General features: G+C 51.5%; 7 protein-coding genes across 7 annotated transcripts; 4 read left to right on the top strand and 3 right to left on the bottom strand.

The window, feature by feature from the left end:
* Positions 1–89: 89 nt before the first annotated feature.
* M406DRAFT_344731 (uncharacterized protein) lies at positions 90–3252 on the bottom strand (the record flags this gene model as incomplete). The annotated part of the gene is made up of 5 exons (XM_040922006.1): positions 2354–3252; positions 1981–2130; positions 1311–1856; positions 633–1175; positions 90–180 (listed from the first exon to the last, which is right to left on the bottom strand). Exons 1-5 carry the CDS (start codon positions 2575–2577, stop codon positions 90–92), a joined length of 1554 nt encoding a protein of 517 aa, XP_040779603.1. The 5' UTR covers positions 2578–3252.
* Positions 3253–5900: 2648 nt separating this feature from the next.
* On the top strand, positions 5901–7038 carry M406DRAFT_71627 (uncharacterized protein; the record flags this gene model as incomplete). Its single annotated transcript, XM_040925484.1, has 3 exons — positions 5901–6385; positions 6676–6807; positions 6864–7038. The coding sequence occupies 3 exons, from the start codon at positions 5901–5903 to the stop codon at positions 7036–7038; spliced, it is 792 nt and encodes a 263-aa protein (XP_040779602.1).
* A 414-nt stretch (positions 7039–7452) lies between these two features.
* M406DRAFT_327065 (uncharacterized protein) lies at positions 7453–8345 on the bottom strand (the record flags this gene model as incomplete). The annotated part of the gene is made up of 3 exons (XM_040920166.1): positions 7453–7818; positions 7921–7951; positions 8038–8345. The coding sequence occupies 3 exons, from the start codon at positions 8343–8345 to the stop codon at positions 7453–7455; spliced, it is 705 nt and encodes a 234-aa protein (XP_040779601.1).
* A 10137-nt stretch (positions 8346–18482) lies between these two features.
* M406DRAFT_320932 (RCC1/BLIP-II) lies at positions 18483–19322 on the top strand (the record flags this gene model as incomplete). Its single annotated transcript, XM_040919456.1, has 1 exon — positions 18483–19322. The coding sequence occupies one exon, from the start codon at positions 18483–18485 to the stop codon at positions 19113–19115; it is 633 nt and encodes a 210-aa protein (XP_040779600.1). The 3' UTR covers positions 19116–19322.
* A 1214-nt stretch (positions 19323–20536) lies between these two features.
* On the top strand, positions 20537–20884 carry M406DRAFT_337034 (uncharacterized protein; the record flags this gene model as incomplete). Its single annotated transcript, XM_040921207.1, has 1 exon — positions 20537–20884. One exon carries the CDS (start codon positions 20537–20539, stop codon positions 20882–20884), a length of 348 nt encoding a protein of 115 aa, XP_040779599.1.
* A 282-nt stretch (positions 20885–21166) lies between these two features.
* On the top strand, positions 21167–21790 carry M406DRAFT_320930 (uncharacterized protein; the record flags this gene model as incomplete). The annotated part of the gene is made up of 1 exon (XM_040919455.1): positions 21167–21790. A coding segment is annotated over exon 1 (425 nt), but the record flags the coding sequence as incomplete, so codon positions are not given.
* Positions 21791–22211: 421 nt separating this feature from the next.
* On the bottom strand, positions 22212–23996 carry M406DRAFT_286575 (FAD-binding domain-containing protein; the record flags this gene model as incomplete). Its single annotated transcript, XM_040918685.1, has 1 exon — positions 22212–23996. Exon 1 carries the CDS (start codon positions 23811–23813, stop codon positions 22212–22214), a length of 1602 nt encoding a protein of 533 aa, XP_040779597.1. The 5' UTR covers positions 23814–23996.
* Positions 23997–25188: the final 1192 nt, after the last annotated feature.

Below are 25188 nucleotides of genomic sequence, written 5' to 3'. Positions count from 1 at the left end.
AAGGGCAATGAAACCAAGATATAAAATCATCATAGTCTGTAGATAAATATATACAAGATTTGGGAAATTCGGGCAACGACACGAATCTACTAATATACAACCACTTCTGTAACAGCAACACGGGCAAGACTTGACCAGGTACGATGACAGAAAGTTTGGGGTATCCGCAATGTATCAACACTTTATTACCATTAAGAACAACAACAGAGCGAGCCCCACGCTGGCACCGCCGCGTCGAGGTCTCCTCGGGGCTCTACCTCGCCCCACGCCCCCTCTTACATCTACACATGCCCTACAGCCAACCGGCGCTCGGTGGAGGCCCTGCGGCGATCTCCTCGTCATACCCCATGCCCTCATAGTCCACCGCACCAGAAGAGGCCCAGACGTCCGACCTGCGTCCGGCGCCGCCCTGCTCGTGGAGCGACGAGGCCCCCGACAGGCTTGCCAGATCACACGCCTGCACGTCTTCCATGTATATCGTCTCGGGTCCGTCGCCTGCTGGGGTCCAGAAATCAGACCGCCTGACTGCCTGCTGCTGTCGCTCGTGCGGTGCGAGGGGTAGTGGTGGCCCGTGGCGTGGCGAGGTGACATCCTCGACCATGGTACTACAAATGGAATTCCAGTCCTCGTACGAGCCAAAGGGCGGCGGGTGCTGGTTGAGACCTTGCGGCATATGCTGTTGTTGTTGTTGTTGTTGTTGTTGTTGCTGCTGCTGCTGCTGCTGCGCGGCCGAGTTCCTCCCCACGCCCTGGAGCTGGTCTTGAGACATGTAATTCGAGAGCAGATCGACGACGGTATCGCGGGGCATGGCACCACCGGGAAAAGGCGTGATTGGAGTCTGGGGCAGCGGGGTTGGTGGTGCCAAGAATGTAGGCTGATCGGAAGATCGGGAGATGGCAATACCAGGCGTAGATTGTGCGTGGTACTGCGGTTGAGGCGGTGGTGACAAGGTGCTGGCGAACAGGGGTTGCGGGACAGCGGAAGCGTCAAAGTCAGCCATTGTAACATCAGGTTCGTCATGTCGAGGCATGGCGTCTGAGCTGGTGGGAAGTTCTGGTATGTCGGCAGGTCGAAGGGCGGGCCACTGTGTTATGGGTCGCTCCTTGATGGTAGGTGGGGGTAGCGCAAGTTCCTGAGGCGTCAGGTCTCTGTGGATGCCCCCGTGGGGCTTCTTCCTTGAGGACGAGGACGCAGATGACTTTTCTCGTTTTGGGGCCGGGGGCGGCGGAGGAGGCGCGGTCTTGTCGGGCACGTCTAGACTCGATCTGCCTGCGGCTTGGTTGGCAGCAGTCAGCTCGGCAAAGTCAAACGCCAGGCGTGCTACCTTGATCGGGTCGTCCTTGGTAGGGTTGAAGAACTCGAGTAGATCCTGCAGATTGCCAGCTGTCTCATTCTCCAAGAAGCCTTGCTTCCGCCCAGTCGTCTTCGGATCCCATCCATATCGAGGTTGTTGGTCCTTGGGGATGTGGCTGAACCTCGAGCCGATAATATCTCTCCATGCTGAGTTCACGCCAGGTTGGTGCAGCAGTCCGTAGATGACATTGGAGTGGTACCAGTGAGCCCTCGTCCTCCCGGATTCATAGTGAAGGCCAATGTGGTCAATGTAGCGATCCATGGAGGGGAGGAAAGCGGCGCAGAATCCACAGGCCCATGCGCGCTTCTTTCTCGTATACTTGATGACCTTATCTGCATGAGGGCATGTCTTGCAGTTGTGTCGTGTTTTGTGATGCTGGTTGAAGGTATTCGCTCCCCAGAAGACGCGGTTGCAGTCTGGGCACGGGTATTTCTTGTATCGCTCATGAAACTCGTCCTCGTGCCTCTTCCAATCAAATTTCCGCTTGAATTCGGTATCACACCTAGCAACGGGGTGGTGGTCAGGAGATACATTCGGCGGCGTAGGTCTAGAACAGAAAAGAGAAAGAAAACGCCACCAGGTCGGGAAACATGGTACGACGGCGTGTGAGCAGGACGAGAACTTACGATGTGCACCAGTAAGCTCTTGTGCTGCCCGAGGTCGGTCTACTGGTCTGCAGCTCGGGACCGGGAAACTGAGTGATAGTGCTTGATCGTGACGATAGCGAGGTGGCAGCTGTATTCGTCGACAGATAGCTACCTCGTGAGCCCGAAAGGCTTGTAACAGTAGATAGCTGATCTGAGCTCGCCGGCCGATCGCCTTCTTCATGTGCACGACCTGTGACACCTTCTTTTAGTTTCATGCTTCCCAGGATCACCAGATGACATGCATGACTTGAGACCACACAAGACCACACTGGATGAGATGAAAGCAGCAAGGCACTCACCATTTGTGGAAACCGACCAATGCGACTGGGAACGTGTTGTCTGGGACACTGACATAGACCGCGAGAGAGGTATCCGGTTGTTCAGCTGTGATTGGGGCGGCGCTTGTGAAGGCGCCTGTTGAGAAGAGAGGGGAGGCAGACTGTTGCTGGCCTCCTCCTGCTCTAACAAGGCGCGAAGCAACGCCTCTCGTGACACACCGCCATCAGTGAGAGCGCGAACATGTTGCCTGGCCAAAGCCAGGCTGTCCCGTGACGAGTCCCGCGGCTGATGATCCATCTGACACCAGCGACCAAAAGTACTGTACAATCGAAAGCGCAGAGAGAGAGAGAGAGAGAGAGAGAGAGGAGAGAGAGGGTGGTTATCGTTATGGTTGAAGGCTCACGGTGGCCAGTACGAGGGAAACAGACGACAAGATGTTGACAATATGAATGTAGGACACGCTGGGAGCCGGGCGCGCACGCGCGTGCGAGCTGAGTGTCGGAAAAGGAAAGAGAAAGAAAAAAATTTGAACAATGAGCGAAAAAGCTCAGGCCAGTGAGTAATGAATGATGAGCCTCCGTCGCCCGGAGAAAAGGGGGGTCTAAGCCGTGCGCGCACTCCTTCAAGCCTGGGGAGGAATGGCAATGTTGAAGCCAGTGTCGGTGACCGCAAAGGACTCGAGTATTCAGACCAGCTGGAGAGAAAAGAAATTAGTAGCGGGCGAGAGGGTGGCCGCGTGGGATGAGATTGTTTGTTGTTGTTTGAAGTTCATGGCCAAGTTTAGGGCAGGGTTCCTACGAAGAGGAGAAGAAAGAAGAAAAGGAACAACTGGAGATGGAACACCAGGCCGGGGCAGATCCCAAAGGAGGGGAAAATGGGAAACGAGACAGGGTCGTCTCTGATCTCATGAGGACCATTGCAGTTCCCCCTCCCCTCCCCCCTCCCCCCATGGTGGCTCAAAGTGTTTCCAAGGTGCCCAGAGGTCGAGAGGTTGAATCGTCGAATTGAGAGGCCGAGTGGGTTGCACCTGAAACGCGCCCCAGAAGGGTCACCGCTATCAGCAACGTTTTGAAACAATGGCGTTCTGCAGGATCTCAGCCAATGACAACCCTAGCTTGCTTGCAGCCGGGCGCGGGCTGTGATCGTGGACCCCCCTCCCCAAGTCTTTTTTGCTGTGGAAACCCCCCAGGGGGGCCCCCTTCGGGGCATGTCGAGTCCACGCAGGGCACACTCAGCTCCCTGCAGCAAGAGAGGCGCAAAGGAGGACCTGGAAAGGACGAGGGCTTGGCTGAACAGGCCATTGTCAGCTGTCAGCGCAACCACTACCCACAAGAGAGGCTCAGGCAGTCCAGGCAGGTTTCGTCTCAAGTGTTAAAAAGTCATCAGCTTCCGCAGATGTTTCAAAACATTCTTGCTGCGTCTATTCCGTCCCCCTTGTTTGTGTCGTCCGAGGTATGTACAAGCCTGCACGCACGGCGCTCTCGCTCTCGTTACCTCAGAATGCTGCTCCTCCCAGATTAAACTCCTGGGGTAGGGTCCAACGATCTGCTGGCTGGATCTGCTGATCAGCCGAGCCGAGGCGGAATCACAGAGGATCTGGTTGTCGCTCGAGATTTTGTTGACCACTCAGGTCCTAGCGGATGAAGCAACATCGTCAATTCCACCGACAGCTAACGCCGCACCAGCCTGAGGAGGTGTTGCCGACGGAGAATTTCTGCTGCAGCCGGCGTGGTCCTGCAAATGAACCGCCAGGCCTTTTAGACTTCGAGTCTCGGAGGAGAGAAGGAAGTCAAAAGAAAATGAAAAGAAGGAGTAGCCCCCCCCTCTCGGTGATCCCCGTTGAAAGTCTCCAAAGGCAACTTGTCCCTGTCGGCATGCTTTTTCTCTTGTCGGTTTTCCCATCTCGTCTGGATCGGATCGTGATGGCCTGATCAACGACAGTCATGTTTGATCATGACCCGTCTACATGAGGAACGGAGCAGGAGAACGAGAACGAGAATCTATGCTTCTGTCGCGCCGCCCCCGTCTTCTCTCTCTTCTCCTCGGACCCATTGGCTGTCTTTGCCCTGCAGATGCATGGGGCCGGCGGCTGTCATGCACTGTCTGACTGAAGTTTATTTTCCTGTCGTCACCGCAACGACATTGGCCGCGCCACCGTTCCAGACATGGCGTCGCGGCCCGCAGCCCATAGTGCGTCTTTGAGATGCGCATGCGTGCTGTGTTTGTTGGGTGTTGGGTCAAATTGTGATGTTGCTTTCCCAGTGTTTCCCGGCGGTGGCGCGGATCAGACCATCTGTAGGTTAGTACACATCAGGGATATGCCAGCGTCCAGGCTCAGACGGAAGAATTATGCAGTCTCATGTTTTTTCTTGTGTGCGTGTGTGAAGTGTGCCTCGTCACCTTGGCATGCGAACCATCTGTCATCTCGAGTCCTTGGATGCAAATGAAATGGGGGAGGGAAGGCTGCATCTCCCATTCTCCACATGAGGGGGCCATTGGGAGGGACGTGAGGAGGGCAAGGGGCTAGGTTCGACAGGGGCTCCCTGACTCCGAGCCGGCCGAGACCTTATCCCTGGCTCCACCAGGTTGTGAACAGCGTCTATCCCTGTCTTTTCGAAAGGGCCCGTCCCACCAGGGTTAGGGTTGTTTTTTCCTCAGCCGCATCCAGACCTCCATTTCTTCTCTTCTCATGAATCTCTCCCACAATCACACCTCTTTTAGGCTGTGTTTTTCCACTTTCCCGCGCTGAGGCCAAATAGAGCCTCAGTATCCCTCTTCTGAGCCTCCACGGCTGCCTGGTCCTAGTCTGTGCGCACGAGATACACCAGCTCGAGAACGCCATCAATGATCGATTCATGGCGTCAGCTCGGTTTCTCGTTGACGTGAAATCTGCTGGTATAATCACACTGTTCCTAAGAACACTTACACGGCAGCCCCTATCGTGTAGCCAGCCTACAACCACTGAAGTACTCATCTATGCTCAAAGGCCAGCGTAAGCGCCAAAGGCAATACGATCATGTACGCGAGAAGATATTCGTATACCCTCCCATATCCTGCCTTCTAAATCCCATGAGAAGGCTGGATGACATCTCGGCAGCGGCATCAAAGATATGCAAGGGCCCACATATCGGCAGACCGTCAACCACGAAACGAATGAAGTCACAATAGTAGGTGAACATGGCCCAGTTCATCCGGCGCGTTATGATCAGAGTGTCAGGTTGAAGAGGACGACACAATAGGCAGCGAAACCCTTCGGAGAGGGGGGTTTGTCCTCAGTTAGCGCCAGATAATCTTTCTTCTCTTTTCTCCCGAGAGGTAATTATGGGCTGTGAGGACTTAGCCACTTCTCCGTACCACTTTCGCTGAGAGCGTTACCATGCCCACAGACCCAGCTCCAACGACACTCGTGACTTGTAGGTGCAGCGATCGCAAGGGCTAGCGGCAGCTGGAACGTCATCATTGTGATGGCAGTCATTATGCTCTGCGCCGATAGGTGAGTGATTCCAAACGGTGCTGCTACTAACGCGAGGATCTCATAGATGAGACTATGTGCCTCAATGGTGAGACCCCCAGGCCAGGCGAGCTTCCATATAGGCCCTTGAACATCTTCAGAATTCAGTATGATCCTCTTAGTTGTTCAGCAGGCTATGCTGTCTCCACGAACACTACCCCCAGTCTGTGAGCGCCCGCCAGCTCAGTTCACCTCAGCAACCCATCCCGACGATGAATACAACGTACAGCGTGAGCAGAACCGGTACGAGGGTCTGCATGCAAACATTCATGGAGCCTGTACCTACAAAGCCCCTGTCGAACTTCCAACGATCAACCATTTCAGCAAGACATTGAGGGAGGTCGAAACTAGTAAGACTGTAGTGAGCAAATGGAATAGTCCTTGGGCTGCGACACATCGTTTACATGCCTTGAGGGCTGTGACCCCTAGTGTGCCGAACAGGAGAATTCATAGCCCGTCTCCTTCTAGGGGAGCATTGCTTCCAGAACAAGCCCTGCACTCCACCACCACAACACCGCCACAGGGATCAGCAGGAGTCACAGAGAAGGCCATGCATTGCACTTGGACACCATCAAGTCACTACCGGCCGGAGCCGTAAGCCTGTGCGCGAAGGGTGTCCAACGCTGTGGCGAGGCCTTGAACGTAGCCATAGCAGGTGATGCCCGCAGTCATGACAACCACTTTGAGAGACGGACAGCAGAGGAACCATTAGCCGAAGACATTTCCCGCTGACAAAAGTATGGACGGGCAACGAATCAACAGGGCTTTGGCACTCACCATTGACCGATCATGACGATACTTGAGTTTTGAATAGGATACTGGCTTCGTGCTGCCGGGTTGTCTTAATTCTCGTGTCAAATACTATACTAATAGAACCTGCGTAGTTCACTGACGTGCTATGCTCACCGTCAAATTGCGCCGTTGACAATGGTGAGGTCTCTGAAGGTCTCACGGCCTGATCGTCATGTCATCATCACCCTGGGCGTGAAGAACAGAACGAGAAGCGTGTCGATGCAGTATTTGATAATAAGCCTAGCGGTTTCTTGTAGAACACTACATTCAATATGTCCAGGTATTGTTTCACAACTAGAGGTGGCTCCCGAGTAATTCGAGTTCGGGTCGTCGTTCAGCCCTTGGACGATATCAGCGCCTCTGTTCCGGTAATACTATCGGTTTGCTACTACGACCATGGTCATACTCCATGTAGCCAGATCCAGCAAACTCAGAAGAAGCATATAACGACCTAAGTAGGCAGGACTTCTTGGATTTTTCAAGTTAAAATGACATAGTGTCGCTAGCCCCTTTGTCCGATAGTCCCTGAGATGTCTAGTGATTGTGATTGTGAGATCTGTAGTATCAAGAGGCTTTGCGCTGCGAAGTATAAGCAGTTTCACCTGCCCCAATTACTTGCTCACGAAGCAATAACGATAACAGATCAGTATAACTGCGAGCCACCAAGTCGTGCTATTTGTAAACAAGATGACCAGAATAGGAAAAGTTTCAAGTGAAATCCACATTGTCAACGTTGAACGTTGCGTGCGGACATAATTTCCCCTTCACACACGATGTAACACCATCTGCTGAATCTTCCATGATCATAATGAGTGCGTCTCAACCTCCGAACATACCAGTACCATGTCGCTCAGAGAGCCAAGAGTTCATCACGCATTGTGCTCACCATGTTCTTTATGCTTCGCCTTCTTGTCTGCATAGTACTGTTTCACAATCGCGTGCTTACGCTCGTCAAGCAAAGACTTGTCCCGCTCCACATAAGCGTCATGACCTTTGGCGCGTGACGTGACAAAGTCCCGCAGGTAGTTGAAGTTTCGACACACGTGGACCTGGTCCGAATCGATGTAGTTGCGCTGACGTCCCTCGAAGAACTTGGTCGGGATCAGCGTGGTGCTTCCGTAGCACTGGATGGACTGGCGGAGCACGTCGAGACAGTGCTCTGTGTGCGGGAGGTGGTTACGGTGGTGCTGATGAGAGCCATGATACTCCGGATGAAGGGCCAGCCGCAGGGCGTTCTGTCAGGTTGGCGAGCAGATCAGCAATTACTAGCAGTTTTTTTTTTTTTTTTTTGTGAAAGGCAATGTCCGCATAATTAGGAGCAGCTGTGTGCGACTTACGATGCAGTGAAGGCTGTGGAACACATCGAGACTGCGACATGTGATGGAAACGGGTCTTATTAGCCATTCGTATCACCTGGCATATACAAAATGAGAGGGACTTCCTCAAAAACATACCCAGCAGAATAACCACCACGTTTCTGGTCAACATATTCGTGTCGTTTATCCCCCCAAGCCCGGATGGCCTCTTCCTCAGAAATGGAAAAGTATCTCTTGCCTATGTACTGTTCCCAGTTCTCATCGACTTCCGGGGTCGGGTCCCCAAAGAGCTGCATGTTATCAGGCCATGGCGCATTGGGGTCGACAGGGTCTCGCCATGCGGTGCCGTTCGCGTAGAAGTGAGGACTCCCAGTGAAGCGGACTAGTTCGAGGGGAACCCCGTCATTGAATTCTTGCAAGCACTTAGTAACATGATACGGCGGCATGTCTGGTCGGACTGCGGACTTACTAAAGTCAGGGACAAAGCCCAATTTGTATGATCCTACATCGCTCGAGAGACTCTGCAGCTGTGACCACAGCACAAGAGACAAAGCCAGCAGGATGAGGTTTACGGCCCAAGAGAGACCCAGCACGGCGCCTCTAAATAGGGTCCGTCCAGCTTTTATTCCCCCTGAGAAATGGAAGCCATCATGTGTATGGCTTTGTGATCCGACTAGGAATGCATCAGACTCCCCACTGTCGGAGTTTGAATCAAGGTCATGATATGACCCACGACTTTTCTTGTCTGTGGCCATACTGTTGGGCGCTATTATGAGATGTTCAAACAAAGACTCAAACTGGAGAAATATGGCCAGTGACCAAGTGGTGAAGCCAGTCTGGGTGATCAAAACGAAATTCTTCTGCATCTGCAGATGAGGAAAGTAGGGAAGAGGGAATGATGATGAACTCCAACAATGTCGGATAGACGGTATGCCTGTCTGGACAGTGCGCCGGAAACTCGCATTTGGCTTGAGATGAGCAATGATGAGCATTGGCTGTCTCCACGGCTCAAGTGTCACACTGAATCTGCAAGTCTGATCTGACCACGCACACCACCACCCATGAAAATGTAGTCACATTGCTTTCTGGTCTTTGAAAGGAAAGAATAGGCGCTCAACACCACCATCTCAAGCCATGAGAATGCTCCGAGCCTCTGTACATGTCCCTTGGGTCCATTGAGTAAGTAGTAGGGGGGGGGGTCTCTATGCCTGTTGCTGACAAGATGGATGCAGAATTTCATCACATATTACTCTTTTTGGTCTCTCACAGGCGTGTGAAGATGGCTCAACACCATTTGTTAGTGATAAGAATAATGCAAGCCACTTTTCCATGGGGAAGTTGGAATTTTGCATAATGGGGACACGGGCCGTACTTCCTCTTCGAGATAGTCGTCATTATGTTCAAGAATAGACCGGTCTTCTAGTGGTGGAGGATGCCGAATTGTGTCCGGGTGACTACAAGTCGAACATGATTGGGCAATGACTTGCAGCCTTGCTCGTATTGCCAAGACATATGCCAAGAAAATCTTGCACCTCTTCAAAGGACGATACGTAAGCCGTTGCTGCCGAATACAGCCACGATGCGCGAATGGCTTAATACCGGTGTGATAGTGATAACCTCATGTGTGCTCTTGCAGCTCTGCTGTCAAGGGTGACATTGCTGCAGGCGTCGCTATTAGGACACCAAAAGTGGATGCTCAGCTGCATCTGACTTCTTGGCATTGACTCCTAAGAGGTTCGCTTGTATGGCCTCTTGTGCAGATGCCGTCAGCGTTGCGTGGGTGAGGACATACATGTTGCATATGATTTTTGTGATAAGATACATTCTTCTTCCGTCCCCCTTACGACCTATGCAGTTATGAAGTGCCAGCAGGACCAATGCGCTACGTCTCCAGTTTCTCTGGCTCTTTCTGTCTGGCTAGCAGATCAAAAGTTGCTTTCTCAATTCAGATATTATTACACATTGTTCTTACTCATGCATCGGTCATCAGTCTGTGTGGTAAAGATGTCATTTGTAACCTTTACAAATGCTAATACAACATATGAGTATGTATTACGAAAGTTCATAGAGAAAGTCAGGGCAGAAAGTGTTTCATTGAGGGTAGACTATATTGTACACTACCAAGACGATCCGCCACTGCGTCAAAATGTTCTCGAATTTAGTCGTCATCTCCATCATCACCGTCATCACCATCGCCATCGTCATCGCCATCGCCATCGTCATCATCCCCATCATCATCATCATCCTGACGACGAACCATGTCAAGGTTGCGACCAGTGACGGCTCCAGCCAAGGTGAGGTCTGAGACATAATGTGCGGTCAGTCAAACTGGTGCCAGAACGCACCAGCAATGGTAGGATTGAGATACTTACCGCGGGTCGACTTCTCAACAGGAACCGCGGCCACCGCGGTGCAGGCGGCCAGCAAAGCAAAGATGACTTTGAATTGCATCTTGTGTATCAAAATGTTGAAACTTGTTGGTTTTATGGAATTTTCTGATCTGGATGGCTCCCAAGTTGGTAGTGGTTAAAGACTCTGAACACTTTCTCTGAGGGCATGTGCTCTCTACTTATAGTTTCCCAAGATCCTATATGCGTCTGTAGAAAAATGCACCTTGTCTCTCTACTGGGTACCGTATTCAGAAAGACAACGTTGGCGCCAGTTGCCTCAACAATCTCGTCAATTCCTACCTTTGCACAAACGGGCAAGCTGGATTTCGTCTCTGACCCCTTCCGTTTATTCTTCTCCCAGTCACAAGGCTGTGATTGGTGAGAGCCGTGAGCGTCAGCCCCCAGGAAGCAATGTATACAACATCCATCCCCAGCACGCGAGAAGGCGTTGCAGACACTACGATTCCTCATCGGCCTTGGCATCTGCTGCACCCCAGACGAGTTCGCTTCGTGATGCATATCCACACCCACAAGCTTACTCTCTTTTTCGACCTTCTGCGTTGCTGACCGCGGAAGCTGACAGTGCATGCTCCGGCCTTGGCATAACAGGGAGGGGGGGGGGGGAGGTTACGTATGGCATAAGAAGGTAGTGAATTGCATGGAGGAGAAGAAGACGTGACGAAGTCCTTGAATGTAGATGATCAACAACGAATGGTTAACAAATTATGGCTAGCGCAAGACAGTTGTCAACATCCACCATGGATGACTTGATGACCCTTGTATGGTTCAGAGAAGGCTTCCCCGGATCTCATGGAGCTGCAAGTCCAGATCGCCAAGAGTTCTCCGCACGACAAATACAATGCTTGCAGAGAACTATTTGGCAAGGATTCCAAGCCATTGGTGGCATCCTATAGGCGTAAAGTCGGGTCATCTGACGTACGTCTAGGGGCTAAGAGCTCATAATTGTACTCGATTGTGTCAATCTTGTCGACAATGTCTTCACCGTGAGCTATAGCAGCTATCACTACATGTTTTGCCTCGAATATCTCGGAATGAAGGCAAACGTATTCTATGCAAGAGCTCGACCGGTGTGACTGGTCAGCCTTGGCACATATGCAATCTTTAAGTCTTGCTATGAGCTCTCAAGCCTTGACAACCCACCTGCTACTGCAGGTACGTACCAGAATAACCGTATGATGGATTACTCAGTTCGCAATATAATGATTGCTCGCTCTGATAGACATTCTCACGATTCTCGAATTGAGATACCGACTTAACTCCGGAAGCTATTCAGCCTCGCTTGCCCTTGATGTTTTTAGATGTTGTCCCGCTGCCCCAGGTTCTTCACACCCTCCATGAATCCCTTCGGTCTCTTGACTGACGCGAGCTAAATCATTAGGGAACCTTTCCTTCAAGACAGCCAATCAGAGTTGTCATAATTCATTTTCATGATCCTCCTCAGCCAGCTGGCGATCGTCGGGCTCATGTCAGACCCCAGTGTACGTCACACCCTTTACGTTAACCAGCCAAATGTGCATGAGAAACGTCTAGCCCGTCCTTGTCCGAGCCTCCGGGGCCGACTTGTTCTTCTCTTTGCTTGTGACCACGGACCAGGACGATGGGATTCTACATCGCGGCCCACTCTGGTGACCACCTCCATGGCTACACGTGTCTAGAGCTAACGTCACCATAGGAAGTTGACATTGATGATTTTGATGACTGCATAGAGAGGTGAAGTCGTAGTATTAGTTTGCATAATTTAGAACACATTCCACCCCACGCTCGGGGTAGCCAGCCGGCCGCCACTATCACAACCGGGCCCTCCGGTTCATGAGAGCGGCCTGGGATACTCCTTCATCATTATGAATGCTCCCTCTTTGTGGTGGGTGGAACCTCACTCGGCTATAGATACCTCGTGAAGATTTGCAAGTCCCTGCGCCATGTCATGGCAGCGAGAGCCGAAAGAGGTATCACCTGTCTCCCCCCCCCCCTCCAACCCCGATCTTTATACGCGTAGGACTCAGTCCTTCTACCACCTCGTGACGATAACGACATCAATGGCCTCGGGGTAATGGTGTACTTAGTGGTGGTCAAGCGCGCTACGAGGGGCGGGGAGGTAGGATGAGGATCGGAGATGATGGAAAGAACTTGATGATGTTAGGCGCCAGGACCGTCTGGTCGACATCAGGGCACGAGCTCCGAGTTCTGATACCCGTGCTGGTCTCGACATGGACTTGATCTGAAATAAGGCTTGTGTTTTGATGGTGCTGTCAAGACCAACTCGGCAGGTATTCTTACCAATAGCAATGAAGACATCAGTATCTACCGTCGCCATCGAAGGTTTCTATTTTTGTTCATTTTGTAAAAATATTTGGCCTCCGCTGGGCGTCGAATTGGTATTTACAATAATTAATTCGTCGGGTGACTCTTCTCTATATCGATAGAGACCATATGAGGGCAATTAGTTCACACAGGAGGCTCCTCTGTCAAGACATTCTATTATATGCATACAGGACCGCGAATCCGAGGGTCTCTTCGTCATCAACTTCCTCTCAGAGACGGCGCTGGTCACTGGAACGCTGACTAGCAACAGGATCTTGTTGTCAGACTTCCTAGACCGAAAAGTATCTGGTCATAGAGTATATGAGTAGCGTGGAGTAAGACAATAGAGGTCTAAATTGCAAACATGTCTTCTATCATCTTGGAACCCCTCAGAAGTAGATGCTCCTGACATGTTTGATTAAACAGGGCAGCTCCAGATTAGTTCATGACTGAGGACTCTGTACAAAGAAGGCATCTCAGAGCAAGCAAAAAACCATTCGAGATTCCTGTGATCACATATTCACCAAAGTGACAGTGGATTTGCAATGAGTCCTAGTGGATGTTATCACTGTGGATGTAATAATGAGTCACGAATTCCAATGGCGTCGTGTATTGAGTGAGTAGAAATGACCACTTGTGATGCCACTGGTGATGTGACAGCCAGATCAGATGATACGTAACCTTGGTACGTTGGTGAGACATGAAGATTATACTGACGGTATTCATAACAAGCATAACGAAGCCCTTAGCCAGGCATCGGACCTCCAACTTCGCATGCGACAACAGGCTACCTTAACTACGCGATTATCGGTATTCGACCACGATATTTGTTTGAGACTCAGCTGCGAACAGTGAAATGACACTCAGCTGGCCTTTATTCTTTGGGGTTGGCGCCATCATCTACGGGTCTTTTTTGGCCGTAGTATGCGTCAGCCTTCTTGCATACAACCTCTGGAACAGAAAGAATCTACTGCATTTTGACCAACAAAGGTCTGGCCGAGGTTCTCAGCAGATCTATAAAGAGGAGGAGAGCCTGGATCCAGAGCGGTGCCTGGGCGAGCAGAACGTCTCCGAAAGACATTCTGTAAACACAATGAGGACAATCATGCCTGTTAAGAAGCTGGATGCCTTGAAAGATTCCAAGGGAACGGTATCGACTCTCTCATCTGCTGGCAGCCTGGATTCACGTGGAGCTTCCAGGCAGTCAATGTCCAAGACACCAGGTGTGGAAGTGCGAGATCCCAGTGAAAATAATACGAACATCACAGACCACGCAGACTCGACGGTATGGAGCGATAATGCAAACGATAGGGGGAAGCCATCAACACCCGACACTCCTCTGGCGTATGTGGCTTCCCAGAACGAATATCTGGATCAATCAGTTTTTGGCAGGGACTTGATTCAACAAACTCATGCCACCAAGAATGACCTCTTGGGGTTGGAGACTCACAGCCATTTGCCTCTACCACATATTCCATCAAAAGAGCGACAACGATACAGTGCAAGCATATATTCACAAGATTAGAGTATCATTGGAGTACTAGTCATCCGGTGAGACTCAGGACACAATTAGGACAGGACAGGAGGATTGGGGGGGGGGGGGGTTGAGGAAAAGAAAGGGAAAAAACTAGAGAGCATACATTCTAATGATAAGGAAGAGGTATGCCTCAGCATGGAAGTATATGAATAGCAAAGCATTGCTACATATGGCCAGTGTCTTGCCAATGACGAAGATCTGACGAGGCCCTGATTTCCAGATGAAAAGTTGACTGGTTGCAATGAATCATACATTGTGCTTCATTTCTCGAATGAAATATACTAAAATGATCTGTACGCATGTGTGATTCTTCTATGGCAAATGTAGAGAGACATCTGGGTTGTTGTGGCCGAGAGAAAAGTACTGTCTGACCCCCCCTCGCCGGACACCGTACCCGCCGGACACTAAAATGCGAAATGCCCCACACAAAAGCTATATACTCAAACACACAGAAGTAATTCAATTCAAATCGTATAATAATAATAAATATATCATCGAAATAACCTAAACTTCCTCATTCCAAATATCTATTTGGCATACGGCTAGCCCGCCCAGAAGATGTGCGAATTGGTGGTGAATCCTCACGTAGAATGTCTGCATTATCGTCCTCAGAGTCCTCCTCGTCAACCTCGTCTTGAACCTCCACAACATCCTCAACAGGCAAATCCTCCTCTTCCTGGGCTATATTGGCCTCTTCTCCAGCCGCAAGTGCCTCTAGATAGTCATAAAGCGCTTGTTGGGATTGGGGATCTTCTTGCGCTTCCGGGTCTTCGAGATGGCCTCGTTCTGGGCCTTGAGGGAAGCATTTTGCTGTCGGAGCAAGATAACCTCAGCCTGAAGGTCTTCAAGGTGATTTGCAATCCTCCTCAGCTTGCTGCGTTCGTTGTAGCTTCGATCTCAGCCTATAGCAGTGATAAACCCATGGGAAATAGGCTCATACTCCTCATCCTTCTCCAACTCGTCTGCTCCTCGTTTCTGCTTGTCCTCCTGGATTTCCTCATAAGATAAGGCTTTATGGCGATTGATTGGATAGTTGCCACTATATCTCCATCCTCCTTTTACTACTCTAGGAGTAATTGCTGCTCTGGCTGTAATGAGACACCATAGAAAGTTGATCTTGTTAACAGGGGCTGAGTCTGCGAGATCTTGCAACTTTTGAAGTTCTTTCCGATAGGCTGCTTTCAATACAGCAAATATGCCGTTATCTAGTGGCTGGAGGCCGTGGGAGGTGTATGCAGGGAGAAAGCAAAGGAAAATGTTACTTAAGTAGCAAGAAGCTATAAACTCTGGCTGGTTTATATCAGCACATTATCCTCGAGATTCACTACCTTGAGCTTCACAAGGCTTAACTTACTGAAGTATGGCTATTATGGCTATCTAGGATGAGGAGAATAGCCCGAGATATATTATTCTCACGGAGGATGTTCATCTGAGGAAGAAAAACATCCTCAAGCCACGCCACTGCGATTTCATTGCTTATCCAGCCGTTTTGACTTGTGATCACACGCCAGGTTGGCACAGACTGCTCCATATCTTCAGAAAACCACTGTTTTTGAAGATCTTTGCTCTTGAAGATGATTCCTGGATCGAGAAGCTGGCCTGTGGCTGTACAGCTTTCAATGAGGGTAACCCAGCTTCTGTCCTGGCTACTTTTGAGGAATGCCTTCTTTTTTTCAGAAGAACCAAAGACCAGCGAGTTCAGGCCTAGCAAAAGCATCAGTTTAGAGGCTCTGAGATAAGGATTCCATAGAAATTCACTATATCCAGTCATAATGCCACCCTCATCCACATTCACTGTAAGCTGTGGCTCGATCCACCCATATTCCTTCTCGCGAATGTCGAAATACTAGTTGACAGCTTTCGGGGTGAAGGCATCGTATCTGGTGGCTTCCTGGCGAGTGCCTATTTTATAGCGAATTTGAGGATTTCTCTTCTTGAAGCCCTCTATCCATTTGCAGCCAAGAGCCTTCAGATCTCCCTTCTGCTTGAGGAGGGCTGCTACAACGCCACGAACAGCAGAAGCTGATGGAGCATATCCTAGGCTTTCCTGCTTGATGATCCATCTCGATATATTCTCTTCCTCGGTCGTAGAAAGGCGTTGTTGAGGTTGTTTTACCTCTTGGATTGAAGACCCTCCATGCAGCCGATCTGATAGCGTTTGGGAGGGGATTCCGTGTTTCTTGGCTGATTTCCGCAAAGATAAATGGTTATCTATGATATCGAAGAGGGCATCAGCCATATTCTCCTCATTCCAGGCGTGAGAAGGCATCGTGGCTGGCTTGAGGTAGAAGAGTGTTGAAGGAAAAAGATCACAGTTATCAAGACAGGAAGGAACAGACATTAGCTTCCGACATCACCACAATTGCGTCATAAGGCGTCTGACTACAAATATAATTATATCAATAGATTCGTCATCTAAAGGACTATCTATCTATCAAAACACTATCTAAATAGCTTCAATATTGAGGGAAGTGTATGTATGTGAGGATATTGATATTTGTATGGCGCTGTCGAAAATTAGGTGTCCGGCGGGTACGGGTGTCCGGCGAGGGGGGGTCAGACAGTAGTGGTCCATAGTAAATTTTACACGGGCTCATAGTATCTCGAGTCATAGAGCTATTGATAAGCAAGATTGATGAGGTCTAAGATAAATAGATAATAATATATTCTATCCTGTTGCTATCTAGACTTTTCCACACATTTCTATTATCTACTGTCTACTTCTAAGTAAATCAATTACTGTCTATTGTCCATTGTCTATCGTCAGTAATGTTCATCTTTCTTTGGCCCTCCCCACTTTCTCCTGAGCCTGCAGCCAATGATAGGGGAAGCTGTCAGGTACATAGTACATCAGCACTGGCCACCGTCATCATGCAAGGAACCCCTGTAGCATTCTTTCAGGAGGTCAGGGTTTTTATGTTTTATTTTTTTTAAGCTCCGAGCTTTCTTCTCATACCACTGACTGATTGACTCTGCTGTTTCTGTTCCATCTCTCCACTACAACTTTCCACACACAAGCAAAACACCACATCAACACGCCGCCCAAAACTCTATCCCCCTTTATTGACACTTCTCACTCTCATTTCCGCCTCGTCTTCTTCTGACTTGTGAGCTATACATCAATCAACCCGAGATGCCTCCCAAGTCAAAACGCGCCCGCGCCGCGACAAAGGCCGCGCCGGGAGTCAATGGCACGGCCGACGCCGCGTCCAAGAAGCGCAAGGCCGATGATGTCGAGGTCGAAGACACCAAGACTGCCCCTGCGAAACGGGCCAAGGCAGCCAATTTCGACATCAAGAAACTCGACGAGGCCATCGAGGACATTGATGATGCCGCCAAGAAACCCAACAAGACTGCAAAGGCGTCCAAGCCCGTCCCCAAGCGCGCCGCTGCGACTGCGACAAAGACCAAGGCGAAGGCGGTCTCGTTGGTGCCCGAGTCCGGCCTCGAGAGCTTCCAGACCTCGCCGCCCGACACCTCCTCCCTACCCGTCATCAATGCGGCTCCTACCGATGTGCTCACCGTGTACGTGTTTGGCACCGGCGATATGGCTGGTGAGCTTGGCTTAGGTCCCAACAAGAAAGCCGCCAAGCGCGCCACCGTCATCCCCAAGCTGGACACGAGAGAGGCCGACAGCTACCGCGTTGTGCAGCTCGACTGTGGTGGCATGCATACCATCGCCCTGACGGAGGACAGCAAGATCGTGACATGGGGCGGGAATGATCTCGGCGCCCTGGGCAGAGACTGTTCCTGGGACGGTGGACTCCGCGACCTGGACGATGGCGGTGATGGGTCTGGCTCTGAAGACTCGGATGACGAGGCGCTCAACCCGGTCGAGTCCACTCCCACGCACATTCCCCAGGAGTCCTTCCCAGCAGGCACAAAGTTCACCTGCGTCGCCGCCGGTGATAGCTGCAGTTTCGCTGTCACCGACACCGGTCTCGTGTACGGTTGGGGAACGTTTACAGTAAGTTATTCCCCTTGCACATTCTCTGCTGTTGGTCGCGGTTCTATGAACGCCCCCACCCCCCCTCTTTTCCCAGAATGATTAGGAAAAACAAAGCTGACGCGACTTTGCGCGCGCGAAATAGGACAGCGAGGCCAAGCAATGCTTCCTCTACTACAACGGCGAGACGATCAAGAAACGGGAAAAGCCCATGTTGATACCTGGCCTCCAGAACATCAAGTCTATTGTCTGTGGCGCAAATCATGCTGTCGCCCTTGACCACTCGGGCCGCATATGGACGTGGGGCGTGAACGAGAAGACCCAGGTCGGCCGTCGCGTCCATGCTGCGCAGGACTTCAAGGACAATTACTATCCTGGTGTTGCCGACATGAGCCGCTATGGCGTCAAGAGCGTTGCCGCCGGCCCGTACCACTCGCTGGCCGTGGACAACAAGGACCGCGTCTTTGCTTGGGGCATGAACAACTTTGGCCAGGCCGGCTACGCAAGCAACGCTGGCGCCGACAGCGCCGAGCTGCCGTATCCGATGCAGATCAAGCCCCTGTCCAAGCAAGGCATCGAGCAGATGGCTGCTGGTGCGCACCACTCCGCCGCCGTGACCAAAGACGGGCGCTATCTCGTCTGGGGCCGGATCGATGGAGGGCATCTCGGGCTAAAGCTGTCGCAGGAGCAGATCGATAACCCCAAGGTGGTCCGCAAGGACGAGTATGAGAAGCCCCGGATCTTGCTGGAGCCCACCGCCGTGCCTAACCTTGGCAAGGCGGCTTACATCGCCTGCTCCACTGGCCATACCATCTTTGTTAACAGAGATGGCAAGGCTTTTGCGTCGGGATTCGGGTCGCAGTTGCAGCTCGGCAACGGCAAGGACGATGATGTCGAGGTCGCCGAGGAGGTGAAGGCCAAGTCGTTGGAGGGCGTCAAGCTCTCGTGGTGTGGAACGGGCGGGCAGTTCAGCATGGTGGCTGCACCCGGTGTGGTGAAGCAGGTCAATGGTCACAAATAAAATTGCATAGCGGAGGTTGATTTTTGATTTTTTTCTGTAACGCAATTCTGCATACACAGATGGACTTGAGAGCAGGTTTGGCGTTCAATTGCACATTGAATTTCCTCCCCAGAAGACGCGGCGGCTCTACTTAGTGGAGCTCACCTGGTGCCATTACACTCGAACAACATGATGCTATAATCAATGACCATACATCATTTCGCTCTCATCCATTCATTCTATCCTCTACAATCCTTGAGCAGATTTCAACTTTTTTTTTTGTTGCAGACAGACTCAGGATACATATAACACGAGGGCTGCACTATATCAATGCTTAGGCCTGGACCTCCTCTGACCACCAGGCAGTCCGACTAATACCTAAGGACTTGCCTTTACAATCCACTTGGAGCCTACATAATGCAGTCCGTTTGGCTGTGGTGCCCTCGGCTGATGCTAGCTCCTGTGACAAACCTCCCAGCGTGCAGTAGACTTAAGGACTTTGCTCAGGGCGAGGTTGTTCTCAGACCATGCAGCGTAATCATGACATAAACGGGGCGAGATGGACTGTTGTGTAACCAGATAAATATCGTATTCGCTGCGGTGGAACCGCTAGGATGCTCTCGCGCAACACCGTGTCCCAACAGCTTGAACAGCAAGGACATACATGTATTGTATGCTATTTCGATCTTTTCTGCTCCACTTTAGCCAGCCAACACGGGGTTCTCGTTTAGTTTGTTTCCTTCCTACTCATTCTGTAGAATATAGTTTAGGGCGAAGGATTATATTCTTCTTCAAGGCCTTGACTTACTTCACTGGAACGAATCTTATTCCACCACACCAGTCAGAATCACCCACCGCGAACCTCCCGTTACCCAACTAACAAAAGAGGAGAAAACCGTCGTTCTTCTCACTCACACTTGGGACGAATGAAACTTTGGTCAGTGATGAATCTTGCCTGTCTTGAACTGGCTCTGTATACGGTCGCTTCTTGCCAGTCAGCAGCGCCACGGCAACAACCTTCCTCCTCCCCCTCCATTCCCCTCGACCGAGCCTCCGCCTCCCCCTTTTGGATCTGCCGCCAAGTCATGAAGTCGAACGGGGTTCTCATAATACTCGATGGCACGGCGTCCGCCTCCCTCTCCGTAAATTTCTCCTCCAGCGGCAAGTACCCCGTATACACCCCGCCCCCCCAGTCGATCCTCACTCACAAGCCCTCTTCAAGCTCTCCTTGTCCGGGCCCAGAGTTCCATGGTGCAGCATACTCCATTGAATTCTTACATTATATGCACTGACATGATCATCACAATCTCGGACCTCATCGGGGGCGTGGCCACTCTCCAAGCCCAAGGTGCCATGAGCTTCTGTCGCAGGCACGACGAGTATGCGAACGTGCGTGCGTTGGCAACTCGATCACGGCCTCCGAGGGCGGCTGTACGAGTGATATGACATTCTACAAGGGCTTCGTGCTCTGGTGGGATGGCGCACGCAAGCGCAACTTCTGTCCTCGGACGCGAGATCGGATCCTGTGGGTCATCAAGGCGTCGGCAGAGGCTGCTGTCGAGACGTGCACTGGGGTTCGACGCATTGAGCACGCAGGCAAATGTACGCGGCAACAGAAGGATGAAACAAGCAACCTTGCGCCTGTTGGATTGAGAGATATCGTCAGGGCTGTTATCATGACCTGTTTGAAAATTCCGGGTGCCACGATAATCCTTGTTGTTGTATGTCCTGACGTTGATGAGAAGAACTTGTGTGTGGTCTGTGGGGTCCGCCAACCGCCAATTGAGTAATAGGACTTCTGAGGACGAGTGACGGTGAACATAATTAATTTATAAACATGTATACATACACCACCCATGATTGTTAGTTGGCAGCTCAGCCAGAGTTTGGCTGCGAAGGGATCTCACCTCGCCTCACCTCTAGAATGCAGTGCATTAGACACGGGCCGAACCGCTGCGCTTGAAGAAGATCGGAAAACAAAGGGCCCATGAATCCGGTTCATGTCACTCTCCAAGGACGACTTCTTCGACTCTTTGAACCCCGCGCAGAGTCTCCACCTCTCGGCATTCAACTTGCCGATGTGCTGATGCAGGTTGACGTCGTTCATTACCCTTCCTCTCTGTCTCTATTTCTCTTGCGTGAGATACCAATACTACTCCACTTGGAAAAGGTAGGGAGTTGGAAAGCATCCTTGTTCACCCGGAAGAAAAGAAAAGAAATTGCATGTGAGAGGAGAGAAAGAGAGACTTGAAAATCATGGAAGGCGGCGATGACGACCACCACGAGGTCGCCCTCCAGAACCTCTACCGCAAATTTATCACGGGTTGCCACATCTTGCATTACCACGGGGTTCTCGACGCTTATGGTCACCTCTCGGTCCGGCACCCTTTTGACCAGCACATGTTCATCATGTCCAAGTACATCGCGCCCGGCACCATCTCGTCCCCGGACGACCTGATCATCTACTACGTCGACAACGCCGAACCGCTGGACCCCTCGTCGACGAAGGGCTACTCCGAAAGGCACATTCACTCCGAAGTATACAAGCGGCATAGAAACGTCCAGGCCGTGATCCACAGCCATGCTGAGAGCGTAATTCCCTACACCATCTCAGGGGTCCCTCTGCGGCCGTGCTACCACATGGCCGGGTTTCTGGGCCTGGGGTCCAAGGGCTGTCCTGAGGTGTATGACATTGCCCAATTTGTCAGGGAAGGCGAAGGGGACACGCCCGACCTGCTGGTGCGGAGCGCACACCTAGGGGCGCCCCTGGCCAAGTGCTTCGACGAGGGCGGCGTGGTGGCACTGATGAGGGGCCACGGCCTGACGGTCATCGGTGGCGGTATAGAAGAGGTCGTTTCCAGGGCCATCTACACCATGAAGAATGCCAGCATTCAGAGCACCGCCTTGGCATTGCAGACGGCACACAGCCAACATCAAGCACGGGTGACTGCTACTGCTGCTGCTGGTGGTGGTCTGCAGTACCTGAGCCAAGACGAGGCTAAGGCTGCCACGGGTATGTTGAAGTGGTCTGCGATGCGGCCCTGGGGTCTGTGGGCTCGCGAGGTGGAAGCTTGTGGTCTCTACCGTAATTCGGCTTGACACAAAGGGAAACACTCCTCAGCCGGCTTCCTGGGAAGGAGACTTGGCTGTCAACAAGACATCTTCCCTCTTCAAGACATAGTAGACTCCTATAAGTCCCCGAAAGGGCCATATGGATTTGATTTTTTGGGTTTTCCGTTTTCTGGTTCTTGGTGATGTCGATTTTCCCGCTGCCGCCGCTCCCACTGCGTCAGTCTGAGGAACAACGGTCGTCTTGACACGCACTTTGTCATACACAGTCGGCAGATAGTCAGCACCATACTTCTCGCGCACAGAGTGGTATGCCTCCCAGTCATACACCTTCCAGAACTCCTCCTCGGTGTAATATGCGTGCGCATAGAGCGTCTTCCATCCGCCCAGCCTCCGGATTATGGCCTCAAGTGCCTGGTTCTTGCGGAGGGCCTCAGCCCCATCCCACGAGCTGAGCCCCCAGACACCAAAGTTTAGCAGGTCCGGGTAGTCTGGACGGCCCATGGCAGCGTGGATCCCGTGGCAGGAATCGGGCGAATTCCGGCGCACGCGCAATGGACACAACCAGATGGGGTAGATGCCGACATTGTCGTCGAGGTAGGTCTTGAACTCTTGGCATCTGTCAAAGGGTATGCCGCAGTCTTGGACCATGTAGTGGTAGGCAAAGTCCGTCTTGGCCTGTGCCGTGTTGATGATGCGTGTGTACATGAAGGGGTCCAGCAAGTAGCGGGTGACGCGGTTGAAGGGCACCTTGAAGTAGGTGAAGGCCTGACGGCCTGTCCAGAAGCCGCCCCGGTCGTAGCGGAACAGGTAATCGACAAGAGGAATGTAGTCGACCATTGTCTTTTCCTCTTGGTCCTCGTCCCCCTCGGGCGATGACGACCTTGTCTGCTGCAGCCTTGCGTGGACTTGCTCCACCCGCAGGTAGAACCAAGGATCCTTCCGCCGTGTGAAGCGCCTGAGCTGTTCGCCCGTTGGGAGATCCTCCACAAGACGGCCAGAGCAAGTCACAGTCGAGCTCTTGGTAAACATGATGGCATCTACATAGTCATTGTCTTGTCTGTCCATCTCCTCACGCAGCCTCACGAGGGTCCTATCAAAGGACCCCTTCGTGACGTGGTACGTTAGCTGGACATATCTCTTGGCCTCCATGAGCTGCACCCGGAGCAGCGTTACTATGCCGAGCGTACCAAACGCAGATGCCGCACCCCAGAAGAGATCACGCTTGTCGTTGTCGTGTTTTGATGCCCTCGTCACATGACCAGTCGGCAAGATGATCTCGATCTCATCGATGGTGGCCTCAAACAAACCAAAGCGGAACGAGCTGCTCTCACCGGCACTGCCGGAAAACCCGCCGCCCACTGTGATGCCTGGGAATTCCATGACCACCTTGGGGATGAGGCCATGTTGCATCGTGGCAGCGACGAGGGCATCCATGGGGACATTGGGCTCGACCCATGCGGTCTGCGCGGCTGGGTCGACGCTGAGGACGTGGTTCAGGGCGCGCGTGTCGACGATGTTGTCTCGGTTCCGTCCAGAAGGTCTCGTGCTCAGGCTCGAGCCGTGGTAGTTCCTGAAGGGCTTCCTGTCCTTGTGGAACTCTTTGACCCGTGCTGCAACCTTGGCCACGGTTGCGTCGTGATCGTCCATGTCTCTCGTTGTGATGTTTCGATTGCGATTGCGTCGTCGAATTTCATTTGGGACAATGAAACGACCCTGGAAGCTGATGATGAACACTTCTGGGCTTGGATACAGGATGACTACTTGATCCAGCCGGAGATGAATCACTGTTGTTGTTGTTGCTTGACGAAAAGTTTCTCCTCTAATCAATGCAAGCTGGCCCTGAAAACCCCCTCTCGTAAGCCCTGAAAGCCATGTTGATTGCTCTTTCCAAAGCCCACCAGATATTTCTGGGTAACAAATCAAACCCCTAACCCTGAGCGCATCCCTGAAAAACCTTACACCTGTTTGGGGGTTCGCAAATACCTTCCTTGCTGGGACACTTTTGATCCTTCGAATTCTCTCTTATGAATTGGATGTTCTCTTTATTTCAATATCGAGTCTCGACTTACATAGCAACGAACCTTGATTCTCTTCTCACATTCGACGGCTGGACCCGATCTGCAAAGTAAAGATAGCTGGCCACTGGTGGCTTGGCCGCATCGCTTAGTACAACCCAAGCTTGATTTTTCGACCCCTCGCCTCGGTGTCTCCGCTGACCCTTCTATAGTCAAGCCTACACTTAGTAGTCCGCGCCGTGTTGGCGCTGTTAAGGTTTCGCGGCCCTACCCGTAAGGGGGTTTTCTTGGTGTTTTTCCCCTCCCGTTCTGCGCCGAATAATGTTCCTTTTCCGCGCCTAAAGACCTCAGCTTACCTACTTCATACGAACCATGAACCATGGTATGCACGCTCTGAGCAAACAGGTGACGCGTCTTTGTATACTATGGTAGATCGGATGGAACCTATTCCGAGGGTCGTTGCTGGACAATCTTGCATACTAAGGATTGGATGAACAAAAGCAAAAGCAAAAGTAAAAAAATTGAATAATTACTGGCCAGCCTTGCAGGGTGGAACGATGTTTTGGCGAGACAATCAACGAATGATGCCCTCCAGAGAGAGGCTTACGAAAGACATATTGCCCTTTCTGCAATGAACATCCAATCCAATGGGCACGCGACCACCCTGAAAGAGGAGAGAATTTTAGATCTGTCCCAGGCCAAAGGGTCCGCGCGCACAAACAAGTTCTTTAAGTAAATGGATGTGGTAAGAGGCTCTTGTCACGATCCACATAAATTGTCTCGGATCCCTGCAGCTATACTACATTTGGCCGAGGATGCCAATGATATTTGTGGTTTCTCTGACAGTACACGACTCAGGGCGCAAAGGTAAGGCAGAGAGGCAATGAAAAAGAATCAGCTTCATACCCCCTCCCAACAACTTTTGATTTAGATTGAGAGACATGGGTCATATTATGCTCATGGATGAGTTTTCACGGGGCCAAAAACGAGTAAAAGAAGTTGCACAC

This window comes from Cryphonectria parasitica, assembly GCF_011745365.1.
Source record: "Cryphonectria parasitica EP155 unplaced genomic scaffold M406scaffold_2, whole genome shotgun sequence".
In the NCBI taxonomy this organism is placed as follows: domain Eukaryota; kingdom Fungi; phylum Ascomycota; class Sordariomycetes; order Diaporthales; family Cryphonectriaceae; genus Cryphonectria; species Cryphonectria parasitica.
This window is presented reverse-complemented; position numbering and strand designations above follow the sequence as displayed.